This window comes from Episyrphus balteatus, chromosome 3, assembly GCF_945859705.1.
Source record: "Episyrphus balteatus chromosome 3, idEpiBalt1.1, whole genome shotgun sequence".
Lineage (NCBI taxonomy): Eukaryota > Metazoa > Arthropoda > Insecta > Diptera > Syrphidae > Episyrphus > Episyrphus balteatus.
In genome coordinates, this window is record NC_079136.1 from 124,028,631 (window position 1) to 124,045,626 (window position 16,996).

The following is a 16,996-nucleotide window of genomic DNA, read 5'->3' on the forward strand; positions in this document are numbered from 1 at the left end:
ATTCATGTCTTCATGAGAGGCTTTTTTTCGCCAAAAAAAATAGTGACACATAGCTATTTATATAAAACCCATATAATTTTGTATTCAATCGTAGACGTGCGAAACAAATCTACAAGACGACCGACCGACGACGACGGACGACGAGCGTGCGTAGCTATGTTGTATAGTCAAACAAACGTAGGTTAGTACAGATGGGTACCTATAATATGTATGTTTGAAAATGTTAAAAGTTATTACATATAATATAAAAAAAAGCTGCTCTTTTGTGTTTGAAATTGTAATTTATAACTGCAATTTAAAGAAGGGAAAAGAGAGGGAAGGAGTTTTCTCATCACACGGTACGATAGGTAGGTAGTAGGTATACAGCTCTGCTTTTGAGTTTGATTAGAGTTTAGGTAGGTAATGTGATAACGTGTGTCAGAAGATGCAATATACTTTTTTGAAAAAAGTTATAGACATCTAAGAGTTGTGCAGTTAGTTAAAATTCTATTATCGTCGTGTCAGTAGTCAGTATATAGACTAATTTATTCAGAATGGACGTAATGAGCCAATAACAATTCCACAATAATTCTTTATGATTTCATGTGTAAATGCCTAAATTTCAGATAAAATTAAATACAAAGATTAAGAAGACCACCCAAAAATTTAGCGGATTTCTGCATTGTTTTTTTTTGCCAAAATGACTTCGGCTTAAATTAAGCAGAAATCCACTTAATTTAAGATGAAAATCTTCTCATTTTTATGATATTAAGAAGAATTTCATCTTAAATTAAGTGGATTTCCTCTTATTTTAAGACGGAAATCATATTGGCAAAAAACCTCGCAGAAATCCGCTAAATTTAAGGTGGTCTTTTTCACCGTATATGAATAGGTACTTGCATTCGCAAGTTAGAACAAAAGTCAAAAAAAGGGCACCTTGAAATAAGATGATGCCCACCTAAAATCCCATCCTCGATCCTCTTGAAAACAATTTGATTTCCGCTTAAAATAAATGGAATACGCTTAAATTCTATTAATTTTAAGATGAACTTCTTTCATTTTTATGTGAATTTTCATCCTAAACAAACGAGTAGCTACCAGTTTGAAAATGTTTCCACTTAAAAATAGGATGATTTTCCGCTTAAATTAAGTGGATTTCTTTTAAATTTGCGCATTCAAGAAATTAAGACGATTTGTCCGCTTAATCAACTAAACTTTTGGAAAATCTTGTTGAAGAAGTGCTTAAAGCTCCTAAAACAAAGAATTTGGGTTAAAACTGTTAAGGTCAAAATAACACGGCGCTTGGACTTCTTTTCTGTTCATTTTACTCGATCATAGCTGTGTATTAGATACTAGATACCTACGTAAAAAAAAATCCTTCTATAACTGCATAAAAAGTCTAAACACGCATCGTATTATTTTTGCCTGATGTTTTTATTTGAGCATCTAGATCCCCAAAACCTAATGCGCATCGATAAATTCATCCCTACTGATAGGTACAATAATTTATTGAATTTGAATTATATTTCTGCATGGATTTTATTATAAAAGCATCTGTCTCTATCTCCTAACCTTTAATATGAACAAGAACAAATTTACGATCGTTCTTAATAACGGGTTTTATTAGATCACACACATACTAATCAATTTAAATTAGTGAACCGACCAACTTAGTTACTTACTTAATTTAATTTTTTTAATTAAGAAATCATGTGGGACACACAAGCAAGCGATGATGGTATTGTATATGCATGAATGAGTTGCTATTTAGGGCAGATTTTGTCCAATTTCAATTTTTGTTCTATTTTATAATCTATAAGTATAGTCATCGATCAGCTATGCAGTCGGTATATCTTTTATTTATTTTTTGCGTCATCTTATTTCTTGTGTGCCATTTAATCTGCTCTGAATTGGCGCGAAATAGATTGGCACATATTTTATCTGCAATTTGCGCAGTATAACAAATCTGCGTATAAAAAAAATTATTACATACATATTTCTATTTTTGATGCATTCAATTTAAGTGTATGGATTGGATATACAAATATTTGATTTGTATCTTTGAGAGATATGATTGAAATCTGTATATAATATTGAATATTAATAAATTGGCAAGTTATCTTAAGTGGGTATATCTATACCTATCGTTGATATGTATAATATTTATGAATATAAAACTAGGTAAATGTTCTTTTAATTGAATAGGTACCTACGTTAATGCAGAAGACAAAGGATATAATTAAAATTGATTGTTTTGTATTTTAATCCTTTATTTAAATCCACAACCGAGTCTAACGTTTCTACTTAATTTACCTACAGAACTTATCGTTCTGTGTTTCAACCGCATTCGAAACCACGCTCGCAACGAAACAGTCAAAACATCAGTTTTGTTTATTTCACTACACTGGGCAACAATGGTTTTGTTTTACTAAGTTTGATGAGCTTTTCAGACGGTTTTTGGAGTCCTGGGGTCGAATTACGGCATTCGTTAACGAATGGTTGTTATGTGTCCCTATCGTTTTCTAATATTTAAGTAGAGATGCCGCGAACATTGATTTGGCCGAATACCGAATATTCGGCCACACTCCTCGGCCGAATACCGAATATTTGGCCAAAGACACTCAGAAAAAAACGTTAGTAATTTCAAAAATTTTATACTTTGTCTCAAGAAAAGATGTGGCTTAAAAAATTCCCAACAACATCCCAACAAATCAAAAAAAAAAAAAAAATCGTCTCCTGGGACAAGTGTTTATAGTGAAAGACTAATTTCTGAAGGACGAATAGTCTACAAAGATAAACGTGATCGTTTACAACCAACAAATGCCGAACAAATAGTTTTCATTCATCACAACTTCCCTCAGTAGATTATAAGTACTTAAATTACAATTTTTTAATAAAACACACATTTTGGTATAATAACACGGTGTACATAACACTCAAAATATACGCGGGCGGAGACCTATCAGGTTTTGTAGAGCTAGTCGCACTGAATACGAAACGGTATTTGAAAATCCCCTAACACCCCCAAAATCTGGAGTTACGGGCAAAAAACGGTTTTTTGGACCTTCACCCATTGAAAAAATTCTAGCTTCGACAATTTTTTACCCATTTTCGATTTTTTTACAGTTTCTGATAGAAGATAAATATACCTTTTCAATAATGTATAAAACATGTAACTCGGTTAAACCACTTAGAATTTATAAGCTGTCAAAGTTCAAAAATTCCATTTTTTTCGTCATTTGCCCAACTTCGGCATCAATTTAAAGTATATGTTTTCAAAACAACATGCTATTTAAAAAATATATTCTAAAACTATATCTATTTCTCAATCAATCGAGGTATTTTTTTTTTGAAAATCACTTAAAAATTGGCTTTTTGTAGAGGAGCTCAATTCAAACATTTTTTTCTTTGGGAGGGGGGTCAATCTCTCCCCGTTTAGGTGGGAGGGGCATTTTTCTAAAAAAAAATTATCAAAATAAAAAAAATTATTAAAAAAACAACGGCAACACTTACAGTAATAAATGATACCATTTCAGAAAGGAAAAATTGAACATTTGATTCTAATTTTTAAATCAATATAATATAACCAATAGTTTTTGAAATAATCGATTTCAAAGTTAAAAATAGGCGAAAAAAAATTTTTAAAACTCATTTTATACTATTTTTGTCCAGACTGTGAATTTTAGTAAAAAAATTACTCACACAGAAAACTGCCTCAATATATTTTTTGTTTTTATTTGTTTTTATTTTTCAATTTTCTCATAAACTAGAAGACATAAAATCATATAGTTCCTATCGAAAATGGGTAAAAAATTGTCGAAGCTAGAATTTTTTCAATGGGTGAAGGTCCAAAAAACCGTTTTTTGCCCGTAACTCCAGATTTTGGGGGGGGGTTAGGGGATTTTCAAATACCGTTTCGTATTCAGTGCGACTAGCTCTACAAAACCTGATAGGTCTCCGCCCGCGTATATTTTGAAACCTTATTTTTGTAACACCATGTAATTTATGTCTTTTTTCTTCTCCATTGTGTATTCGGCCGAATAGTTTAACTATTCGAAAAAATAGGCCGAATAGTGGCCGAATGTTCGCGGCATCTTTAGTCAAAACGTTAACGTAATCGTGTGCCGTAATTCGACCCCTGAACTTGTTACAAAATCTAAATAATCGAGCTTTTTCTACTTTGTTAGAATTTACCTAGCTAGCTAAAGGCTTGGCCACACCGGAGGGTATGCGGTAGCGGTACGGGTAGAGGTAACGGTACTTGTATGAACAAAATTCCAAACTGACATATCAACGTTCAGATGTTGAATTTTTTTCATACAAATATCGTTACCGCTACCCGTACCGCTACCGCGTACCCTCCGGTGTGGCCAAGCCTTAAGAGTAGTTTCGTTTCAGGAACAAAATAATACTTTTATTGGTTTTGGGTATTTTACACTCGAATCCGAATTTTTTTAATCAGCTCGTTATAAAATCTTAGTAATAGATTTTTTTCTATATCTTTTTTTAAGAATTTCCCTAGCTTACAATGATTTTGTTTCAGGAACAAAACAATATTTTTCAAAATGCCGTGGGTGTGTTGAACTCGAATTCAAAATCAGAACTTTTCCCCTATTTTGAGTCGTCAATGGAAAAAACCAAATCGGGAAGGCTCCGAAAAATGCACATTTTCGCAAAAATACAGATTTTTTAAATTGTATAAAATCCCGCCCAGAATAAATTTCTTTTACAACTTGTTTGTATTTGCTATATTTGTTAGAACCTAATTGAACCTTATAAGCTATGGAGCACTCAAACTGAGAACTTTTCTGTAATAATGACGTCGTTTATGGGGTATTTAAGAAAATGCTACTTTAACATCCCTTGACCCATTTCAATAGAATTTTAAATTCTAATAGGTACTACACTTAAAAACTTCGTTAATTATTATGGAAACACCTAAATGTCAAATATCTAAGGATTGAAATAAAATATCGACATAAATTAAATGCAGTTACAAAGGTTAGTGTTTTATATAAAAATTAAATTATTAACGAAGTTTTTAAGTGTAGAATTAGAATTTAAAATTCTATTGAAATAGGTCAAGGGATGTTAAAGTAGCATTTTCTTAAATCCCCCATAAACGACGTCATTATTACAGAAAAGTTCTCAGTTTGAGTGCTCCATAGCTTATTATAAGGTTCAATTAGGTTCTAACAAATATAGCAAATACCTACAAACAAGTTGTAAAAGAAATTTATTCTAGGCGGGATTTTATACAATTTAAAAAATCTGAATTTTTGCGAAAATGTGCATTTTTCGGAGCCTTCCCGATTTCGTTTTTTCCATTAACGACTCAAAATAGGGGATCAGATCTGGTGCTAGGGACCACTCAGCATAAGTTATGAGCAGTTGGTAGTGAAATGAAAAAGATTAAGTCAATTTAGATGGGTTCTAACGCCTCATAAAATATCGATTTTCGTGAAATACGAGCAATCTTCAGAGGCTTCCCGATTTTTATTTTTCCATTGTCGAATAAAAAAAAATTATCAGAATATGTTCAGAAGAGCACAAGGCATAAACCATGAGTTGCACGCAGTGATCTGAAAGAAAAGTCCAAAAACGCTCCACTCTAATGAACATTTCACGTTATCCGGGAGAGGAAGGAAAAGGAAGTCAAATAAAAATCTAAACAAATTAGGGAATTTGTTTCTCAACATTTCCAACCGGATGGTGGCTATCCAACTGCCTGTTCCGAATAAGAACCACCCTAATGTACAAAGGTACATACTTAAAGGAACCTAATTGAAAGACATCGACTTCAATAGTTTATGGAGATAAAAAACTCAATTTTTATAGGTCCCTTTCTGGATAATTTTAATTTTGTGAGAATTCAATAATTAATGAAGAGCTCTATTTTTTAGTAGGTAGGTATACCTATTCCTAGGTAGGTATACGTACCTTAATAACGCACAAGGTACAGTTCATAGGTACATATCACAAGTTTACCCATCGAAAAATAAACGCAGCTGAAAAGTAAGACCGCCAAACTCATCAACAAGATAATTTAAAAAAAAAAAAAAAAAAACTTCACTAGCACATGTCCCACTATTCTGTCATTCAAAAAATTTTAGGAAAAAAAAAAAACGACAGTCTCAACAAAATTGATTATGTTCCACTTTAAATATCCTATACATATACCTAAAAAATGTATGTACATGTGTCTTATCACCAGCAACCGTATGCATACAAAACGATTTACTTTTTTTTACTTCCTCAATTCATTATAGAAAAACGAACCGGGGTGTGAAAAAAGAGGAGAAAGGTAATACAACAACAAAAAAAACATTTAGTTTAGATGAGAAAAAAAAAAAAGAAAAAAACACAATAAAAAACACACCGGCCACATATCCTATTAATCTACACAACAATTTTTCCCCAACTTATAAATTATGTGTATACATACATTATTCACACTCTCCATTGTATATAGAAACAAAACTCTATAAATGTATTTGTGTATGAGAGGAGAATAAAAGGAGAATAAACGCATTTTCTGTCCATAGGAACGATACGAAATAAACGAAACAGTGAAACACTCTCACCAATTTCAAATTTTCAAATAATCATTCTCATTCGACGTTACTCAGTGAAGCAGTTTAGACGTGTCAGTTGCTATTTTTCGCGCAAAGAGTGATTAACGGTTATACATATATTATATATATAAAAATTTGTAAAAGAAAATTTTAGAGAAAGTTTTTTTTTTTACTCTCAACAAAAAAAAAAAAAACTAAACAAAAACCAAATTCATCTTTTTCAAATTTAAATACAAATAAAAAAAAAAATAACTTATCACAATGGCCGATGTTGCAGTTGAAAACAAGTGAGTAAAGTTACATACATCCTCTCATCAAAAAAAGTACCAAAAGAAAAAAAATGACTCGCCGGCATTTTTTTTGTCAGCTTTTTTTTTTTTTTTTCTTGTACACGTTATTTTGGCGGCAATATGGCGTCAGTTTGAATATAAAATAAAAACTTAGTTTAAATGTATTTGCGTTGTTTCGTCTCTTTTTGGAATAAAGTGAATCATTTCAACACCAACTTAATGAAAAAAAAAAATACAGTTATTTGCAAAGTTTTTTTTTTTTTTTTTGTCTGTATAATTTGCGAAACACGGTGGTGGTGATAAAATGTATGAAATGATGAAAATTTGTATGTATAACATGAAAAAAGGTGGTTGTTGGGTAGAGAAGAAAAATTTTTTGTAGTAGCAAATATAGCAAGAGAAAGATCGAGAAGCGAAAAAGCGGAGTAACAAAAAAAAAAAGTGCTAGTAAAGGAACGAAACCGAAACACGAACAAATATAACGAACAAAAAAAAATTGCGGTTGCAATTTCTTGTGCTGCTGTACAAAATTTCGAAAATCGACGCTTGGCAGAAGGAGACAGTAGTTTCATTGAGTGGAATAAGGATAGCAGAGAATTGAGTTTGTTTTTTTTTGCGTTTGTATATGAGAGAAGCTTTAATCAAGCTTCGTTTGTCGAAGGAGTGAGCGAGAATTTCTTATACTTTACTCTTTTTATCTTTTTTTTGAAAAAAAGTAAGAAAAAAAAAAACGTTTTTTTTGCTTAACAAATTTTCTATACAAAATTTGTGTATTGTTATTTTTTTTTTGTATGTTGTTACCGCTACTGGATATTTGCCGAGGGGCAGGTGGCGCAGCTTGGTTTGTTTGTTTGTGTGTATGTGTATTGAATTTTTACAATTGGTGTGTGTGTGTTTTTTTTTTATATACCTGGAGTTGTTTGGTATATAGAAAAGACGCTTTCTGGAATGCTGTTTGCCTGTTTGGTTTGCTGCTTGCCTGTTTCTTTGCTTGGCGGTTAAAAAAGAAAAACGGTGGGAAAAAAAATTCGAAACCCAAGTTGGTTGGTACTTGCCTTCTTCTGAGCATGATTTGTAACTTTTTCCAAGTTTCTCAACTCGTTACAACTGATTTTCCCAACTTTGTTTCTCGTGTTTATTTTTGAATTTTCGTTCGTGTTTGCAAGTTTTTTTTTTTTTTTTTTTAAGTAGTTACCCATGTTAGCATTTTTTTTTTCTTCTCTTTTCTTTTGTTGCCGCTTTTTATGGTTTTTTTTTTTTTTTTATTGTTTAGCAAGTTAATTATATCTATGGTATTGTTATTTCATTTAAATTCAAGAAGAGTTGTTGAGAAAACACTTCGAAACGAAGTTGAAGAAAGATAATTTTCAAAAAAAAGGTCGTTACCGGTCAACGTCAAGGTCTGTTTGTGCTAAACAAGCCAAAAAGAAAAGAAGCGTTTGTGAATACACAAATGCCTTTAACTATGGCTTTGGCGTTATTTCTTTTTTTTTTTTTTTTAAAAAAAAAGGAAAACGCTATGTTAAGCATAAATACTGCGCATGAAGACTTTTTAACTGTTGGTTTTTTCTTCATAGTCGTATAGTAGGTATATACCTATGAGCCGGCCGGTTTTATTCTGAAGAATTGGATTTTAGGTACCAAGAATTTCTATGTTTAAATGAGGTTTTCTTTTTCATAGAATTTGTATGTATGTGAATTGTTCGAAATTTCCTTAGCGCATGAACCAAGCTCATAAATTTTTTTGTTAGGTTTTTTTTTTTTTGGAATTGGTGAAGAGAGGGGCTGGAAGGTAGTTGGTATAAGGATTTTGTGTTTTTTTTTTTTATTAGAGTTCGTTTACTTAAAATGCCTATATTCACCTTTAAAAAAAAAAAATTATGTTTTAAAGAGCATAGAGGTGGCTTTCAAGGTCATATAAGGATACAAAAGGTTTCTGTTTAACATACATACATTTATATATTAGTAGGCATATAAGGAATTAACCTATGTATATGTACATATCTATGCAAAGTTTTGTATATAATGTACAAACATACTTTTTTGTGTTCAAAATATTTTTCTCTTGGGAATCTACCTACAAACCAACCAGGTATAGTTATGCCTATGGCAACATAGGTAATAAATAATGATAACACTATCAATTAGGATTGTTCCATGTCATTCACCAGTATCCGGCCAATTTTTATTAAATCTCTAGCATTTGTAAATGCATTATTTTTATAATTCCAGGCTCATTTACTTGAAAGTTTGACATATCGCACGTGGAAAAAGATAGTGTCACAACTGAGAAAAAACACGATATTTTAGAAGTAAAATAAGAAAATCATAAAACTAAATTTACATAATGAAACATAATATATAAATTTGATAACGACGAATGTAGAACTTGACCTTGCAAACTCGAATACCTATCGGCTTAATTCAAAATCGACACTTTTTAAGTTTGAACACATTCTTTCTCAACGTCTGATATTACGAACAATGTTTATGTATTTCGTATAGGTTGATTTTGTCATGAAGACAACTCATTTTCCAAAAATTAGAAAAATTGAGCACTTTATTTCTTTATTAAGTAATTTAAAAAGAACAAAAAAATAGGAGAATAGTACAGAAAAAACTTGCACTTCTAGTTGGTATAGGCATCGAGAATTATTTTACCAGGAAAACTGATATACCTAATAATTTTAAGTTTTGTACTAAAAATGATTCCTTGATAACGAAAACCAATATTCAAGCTTTATTTGACCTCTCTACCTTTCAATTACTGAGCAAGAGCAGTTTCTAAGATATAGGCCTTCCAAGTTCATTTCACTGTTGTTGAAGCTATATCAGTTACATTAACAACATTAGTGACCAAAAGATGTCGATAACAATGCCGAGTACGAGTAAATAAGTATTTTATTGAAGCTCAAAGCGACAAGCCTATTCTGCCCATAATCTCGTAAAGGCCCTAACTACACTTTTCTTACTTCTGAGTTATAGAGGGAAACAGTAAATCTAATATCGCAATTTCCATATAAAAATGAAAAAAATCAAAAGTACATTTTGAATTTTCTGACGTATTTGATGAAGACCTAGGCTAAAAAAATAAATGAGGATATCCCAGAGACTGCCCTAACTCCAAATATACAAAAAAATTAAAATCGAAAATTTTGTAGTTAGGGCCTTTACGAGATTATGGGCAGTATTGATGTCGATTTATTTAGTTGATGTATTTCTATGAGAATTAAGCGTTTGAATTGGCAATAGAAGAATTTTGTTTTTCAAATTAGTCAAAAAGACCACAAACTTCAAACATTTTCCTCCTTTCTATTTTGAAAACACGAAGTAGGTAGGTAGCTTTTGTGCCATCTGAAAATGCGATTCACGATAAAGCCATGTCCATTCTTAAGTCTAGTGTCACTCAAATTAAGCAAATTGCAGGTAAATCTTAAATTTTTTCCAAATGTCAACATTGAATCACTTTTTGATTCATGAAACCGCCCAAAAGCAACTTGGACTGTGTTCATATTTTACTGAGTGGTACTGACAAAATTCAATATGCAGTTAGATTTAACTTCTCTTCCTATTGGCAGCTTATTGTTGTTTTTGTAATACAAGAAAACTTCTACTGCACATACGGATATGCCAAAAAAAATCACCTTGTTAAAGAAAAAGAACCAATTTTACGCTTCGATAATGCTTTCTTTTGGCGCACTAGTTATTCCCACTATCTTTTACGGATTTCATACAAACAATACTTATTTGTACATGATTTAAGCCAAAGGTTAACTGCTGATTCGGTGGCATATCTCAGTGAAAAGCAAAACCAATCTTTACATTACTTTGGAGGATGCAAAATTATTGCGCATGATTTTTTCAAAGCATTTGATAGAGTTTGGCATCAAGATTTTTTTTTTTTTTTAGCGAAAACACGTGCTTTTGGTATCAATGAAATCCTTCTGTTATCTAAACTTTATTCCCTAAATTGTTTTGCCGACAACTAAACCGCAATATTAATTTAAAACTTCACGTCCTTTTGCTTCTTTGATGTCGAGATAAAACGTTGTGTATGATAAGTTCATTGAATTCTGATTTGGCAGCATTTTTAAAAATAGATTTGTGAAAACCAAGTACAATTCATTGCTTGTAACTGTATTCTCTGCCATTATAAATCAATCGTACTTGGGATGTGTTTAAACAATAATCTTGAACAACAACAAATTTCAAGTGGCCACAAAATGCTGCTAAATGCTTGGGTTTCAAATATCTTCTGATTTGGCTTCACTTTAGAAAGCGTACATCCGTCCTAAGCTAGAGTATTATTAACATATTTGGTCAGGTGCTTCTTAAACATCTTTGAGCCAAATCCAATCGAGTAGAAAACAGAGCAATAAAATTGATTGGTGATTATGCAATTACCCGGAATCCATGCATCTTGAATAATATCGAAAATACCGCTTGCTTTTTTTTCGTTTATCGCTTTTTTTTGTTATAATCAAAAAAGTAGTACTACACCCGCCTCACTATGAATACCCATCTGTTTTACCTTGAACCCAACTTTGAACGTACAGTCAAGTAAACTGGTGCAGCTTCATATTTAAGCCGTTGGAATGCTTTACCTGACAGCATTATAATTTACAAGGTTTTAAAATTAATGTAAAATGTAAAATGTTTGCATTGTTTTATTACTTCTTCATTAGAATGTTAATTATAAAAAGAAAAAAAACAAAAATATTTCATTTTTTCCCAAAAGGGGAGTTGCGACTTTTCCTAAAGTCCAAAACTACACCTTTGTCATATGTTAAGTGTTTGCTTTCATAAGTTCTTCATCAAAAATTTTATGATAAATTCATTGGTGTGAATGAGATAATCATTCCGCGCCACATGCGACATACTTCCTTGTTGCTGACGTGTGCAATGAAGTATATTTGCATGTTCCAAATCAATTAAAAAACACATGGAATGATAAGAACCATTATTTTGACCTACAAAATTATAATCACAATTATACCTAGAAACAACAACATGAAATTATAACAATGTATATTTTTTTTCTATTTATAGAGAGACCCCAGTTGTTGAGAAGGAGGTCGCAGAAGTCGATGCTGCTAAAAAAGTAGAATCGGTTGAAAAGACTGCCACAGAAAATGGTGCTGCTGAGGAAGTGGCAAAAGAAAACGGCGATGCACCCAAAGAAGCTGCCGATGCCGCTGAATCCACTGACGCTGCTGTTGATGCTAAAGATGAAGATTCCACACCCTCAACAGACGAAGAGCAAAATGGCGATAAGAAAGACGATGCTGAAGCAGAAGAGACAAATGGTGACTCAACAGGTTAGTTTTATAATTAAAAAAAATAAAATAAAAAAAAAAAAAAAAAAACTTGTATAATTTATTTTTCTTAACAAGTTTCGATATAAAAATTTATTTATTCAAATTTCTTATTAACAATTTAATTAACTTGATATTTTAAATTATTTGTTGTATTTTTAGATGCTCCCGCTGAAGCTGTGAAGAGGAAAGTCGATTCTGCAGCCGATGCCAAAACAGACGAAACAGCTGCCACACCAGAAAAGAAAGCCAAATTGGAAGAAACAAAAGAAGATGTCACCAATGGCTCAGATGCAACTGAAGTAGCGGCTTAAAATATAAATATATAATAAAAAATAAACAAAAAAACACACAAAAAACCAACAAAAAACACAAACTTAATAATTTTAATATAAAAGATAAAACAAAAAAAAACAACAAACAAATATTTTTTTTTTTAAACAAAAAAACGAAAGAAACTTTTTTTTTTTTTCTAATAATTCTTATATATGTATGATTTTTAATATTATATATGTATGTATAAACAAGCGTATATTTCCTAAAGCAAACAAAAGGAGAAGAAGAACAAAAACCAAGTCTCAACCACAAAAACTGTCTTCTTCTCCTCTAAGCTCTTGCTCCTCAGGAAATATATAAAAAAAAAAATATAACAAAAAAAATAAGAAATATTCCTCCTACGCGCCCCCATGTAAAAGAAGATAACATATTACATACATTTATATAGTTAAAAAAAAGTAACGATTGTTTATTTCCGATCTTACCTGTAAGAAATTTGATAAATAAAAGTATAAAATAAATGATAAAAAAAAGATGGCTAAAAATACAAAAAAACAAAACAAAAAGGAGTTATATATGTTATATAAAAGAAATGCCAACATGTCTGTGTACATATATACTATATGAAAATGTACCCTTTTTGAAGAAAAAAAAGTAAAAAACGAAAATCCCTTTTGCCACCTTCTTTGTTCCAATTGACAAAAAAAAAAGGATTAATTTAAAAATGTGTTGTTCGTTAGAAAAGAAAAAAACAAAAATTGAGTCCTGAAGAATTCCTTGTAAAATTTTAGTATTGTAATAATTTATTTATAAGGACATTAACAAAAAACAAAAAAGTATATATAAAAACTTACAACTCATTCTTAAAGGTTATTTTTTCCTTTTTACTTAAAAAGAGAACACAAACAAAAAATCATAATTATACGACCTCTTTTTTTTTATTGTGAAGAACAAAAACAAAAAAATCATGTTAACAAAAAAAAAAGAAGCAAAAGTGTCAAAAACAAGTAAAAACAAAAAAAAGAAAGGTTCAATAGATGAATTATTATATCAATATACATATAAAAAAAAAAGAATTCTGTAAAAAAAAAAATATATACAATAAACAGACGAGAGGCTTTTTTTTGGTGATATTCATCAAGTTAAGTCTACGTTGCGTAAAAAAAAAATACAAATAAAAATCGAAAATAATAAAAAAAAAGGAAAAAAAAAACTTACTTATTTATTGACAAGCAAATAAGGAAATACAAACTTTGAACATCAATAAAAAACAAAAAAAAGTAAAAAAAATACTGCCTACCTATTTTTGATTATTATTAAAAAAAAAAATAATTATAACTTTATACATATTTTTTTTTTTATTTTTTTTTTTAAATGAATTTTTTTTTACAAAGAAGATGATGCGATTTGAGATGCGAATTTTCTTTTCTATTGGTTTGGTCGTACTTAAAAAAAAATTGAATTTGAATTTTTTTGTTCCCAAAATTAAACAAGAAAAAAACAAAAATTGTAAGACAAGAAGAAGAATGTGGTGGAAAATAAAAGCAAAATCAATGAAAAGGGATGATGACGTTTTATTGCTTGGGGGAATGGGGATTTTTTGTTTCAGGTGGGATATATGATACATATGTTTATTTGTTTTTCATTGTAAAAGACGGTTGAAGAATTTTTTACATTTGAATTAAAACGACAAAATGGCCTTATATCCGTTTCCGTTGTGCTGAATGTTCTAGAATGTTGTAGAAAAATGTTTTGTTTTCTAATTTAAAAACTAGATGGCAGTGATATTTATGTATGATCTTGTGGCGCTCTCTATGTTTGAGGTTTATTTTTAATTATTTACTTATTTCCGGCTGTGTTCGTGAATAATCATATTTTTTGATTGATTTTTTTCCGTTTTTCGTGACTTATTTTTCGCCCGCTTAGTTGTGACAGATAGACAATGTATATTTGGAAAAGAATGTGTGATTTTCTACTTGAATCTGAGCACAACACGGCTGAAATTCTTAAATAAATTTTAGAGCCGCTAAATTTTGTAAAAAAAAAAATGTATGCGAGCTAAACGGCCCTATAGCGAGGTATCCGTCGGAGCGGATAATTCTCCGATTTCATACGAATCTTGCTTCGAGGTGTGATTTCGACAGGTAAAAACTCTTCGATTCGTATGAAATCGGACAAATTTCCGCTCCGACATTTACCTCATTTGGACTGAAAATTTAATTCGAACTGCGTACTAGGCTTTAAAACTAACGGTACTTGCCATATTCATGAACAAAATGAAAAAGTTTGTTTTTACGGCTCTAACGATTTAAATTTAAAAAAAAAAAAAATAGGTACATGCACTATGGCATAAGATCCTACTTTTGATACAGAAAAATATTTTTTGGATTTTTTCATGATTTCTGACTTTCTCGTAAATCACTAAACCGATCACAACGAAAATTTTTGTACATACACATTATTTTAAATACATTACATTAATTAAAATATTATTAAACATTTAAAATAAGACAAATTGAAAAAAAAATATTACATTGTTTTTTATTTTTGAAAAATCCATTTTTCAAAGCGGATTAATGGATTTGCTTGAAATTGTGTTATGTTCAAAAAGAAATTCCTTAAAACGCTAAAACAAATTTATTTTTGAAAATTTTTTTAAACAAAAAATTATTTTTTAAAAAATGGTGCAAACAATTTTTTAAATAAAATTCTAAAAATTCTTTATTTATTGTTAAATAAATTAAATGGCATATACTTCATTTGGAGACTTAAACCTTTTAATAAGGATGTTTTCGTAATTTTAAAATCAACTTTTAACCCCTAGCAACCCAATATCGTAAATTTTAAAATTAATAATGTCAAACGACTTGCCTTTAACTAAAATAAATCATATGTATTTAAAAAATATTCAATATCTTCATTATTTACATATAGTTATTTCAAAATGTACGGAGTAAAAAATATAAGTTTAAATCAAATATTTTTGTATATATATGTAAAAATTTGAACAAAAAACTATTTAGTATTTATTTTTAGGTACTTTCCCAAAATCCAAAAATAAAACCCTATTAATTTATCCGGAAAAAAAACATAATTTCTGAATTTCGTAATTTTTACACATATTTGCCAATGTTCAAAAGGATCCGAACTTTCAACTTAACTGCCAATTAAAAACTATTGGTGCCATTTATTAGAAATATGGTGTACTATTTCGATAAAGCAATATTTAAAAATTATGTTATAAGCTTCAAAAGAACAAAATATTGTTTATACAGGTTTTGTGGGATTTGTGTTGGTTTGTAACAGAATTGTCACAAGTTATTTCATTCCAATCACTTTTGCATTAATGACTCAAAATTCGTGATTTTTGAGTTATGATTTTTAAGTAAATGAGCGATGGATCGCAAAATAAAAAACAACTTTTCGTTATGTAAGGGATGGACTCAAGCCTTTATGAAATACACGGAAAACTTACGGCCATATTAAGTACTCTGGATTTAGTTTGGGTTTGAAATCCATTCACTCAAATGTCAAATCCGAATTTCATAATTTCAAAGATTTATTTTTTTCATATTATTCACTATAAATTAATTATGTGATTACACAATATATTTTGTATAATTTGCATTTATCTTATATTTCCTTTTCAAAATACATATACTTGACACATGAACACTGTGAAAATTAATTTTACATCTGGATTTATAAAGTTAAACAGACCTCAAGTTAGCAGTTTAAATTTATTTAGACTTACGGCAATATTATTCACTAGTTTAAAAAATACGTTTGGATGTAAAGAAATTGAAATGTCAAAAATAAATCCAAGTCCATGATATTCACTCTCTCACAGAAAAAAAATTGTAATTTTTAACTATTTTTTTTAAAAACTATTTTCATAGTTAGAATCGGGATCAACGGCGTATACAGAGGTGGGGGGGGGGGGGGGGGGGGTCACGGGGTCATGACCCCCCCAAGAACTCAGAACTTAAAAAAGAATTTGTTATGTGATACTGAAATCTCTTGAGTAAGATTATTTTCAAAATGTTGAAGTTTTAGAACATGAACGAAAATTAAAAGTAAACAAAATGTTTGCTTTTCAAACAAACTATTTTACCATATTTTGGGGATGTGGTCATATTTTTAGCGAACGCTATGCTGGATTAGGATTATTTTGATTCGTTCGATAATATTAGTTGAGCTGTGGTGTAGAGTTTTGTATGGAAACACAATCCGGATAAGTACCTATTATATTCAAAGCTTTTTAAAAGAAATTGAATCTGGTAGGTACACAAAAATAATATCTTAAGGGCAAGACACTGCTTACCAGCAAATAAAAGAAGCAGCCATATCTTCTATTTTTTTTTTCTATGATGAAGTGAATAAAATATGTTTTAAATAGGGAAGCTTTCTGTGGCCTTGCTGTGTGGAGGTCAATTCTGTTGATAAAATTCGTCATCGACAAAATGTTAAAGAAGGATATCATTTCTCAAATCTTTTTAGTTGTTTGCAATGTTCCAGTTCAATACATTCGTCTGATAAAATTTGGTGAATTTTGTTTGCT

The 16,996-nt window shown here is 30.2% G+C and overlaps 1 protein-coding gene across 1 annotated transcript; it reads left to right on the top strand.

Annotated features, from left to right (window-relative positions):
* Positions 1-6,584: 6,584 nt before the first annotated feature.
* LOC129914677 (brain acid soluble protein 1 homolog) lies at positions 6,585-12,518 on the top strand. Its single transcript, XM_055994012.1, has 3 exons — positions 6,585-6,841; positions 11,894-12,162; positions 12,322-12,518. Exons 1-3 carry the CDS (start codon positions 6,816-6,818, stop codon positions 12,471-12,473), a joined length of 447 nt encoding a protein of 148 aa, XP_055849987.1. The 5' UTR covers positions 6,585-6,815; the 3' UTR covers positions 12,474-12,518.
* Positions 12,519-16,996: the final 4,478 nt, after the last annotated feature.

What these genes read in the sequence shown, in the direction of transcription:
- LOC129914677 (XM_055994012.1), top strand. Translation starts at nt 6,816, where the DNA reads ATGGCCGATGTTGCAGTTGAAAACAA. An exon ending in GATGTTGCAGTTGAAAACAA is followed by an intron (nt 6,842 to 11,893) that starts GTGAGTAAAGTT and finishes TTCTATTTATAG; the next exon opens with AGAGACCCCAGTTGTTGAGA. An exon ending in GACAAATGGTGACTCAACAG is followed by an intron (nt 12,163 to 12,321) that starts GTTAGTTTTATA and finishes TTGTATTTTTAG; the next exon opens with ATGCTCCCGCTGAAGCTGTG.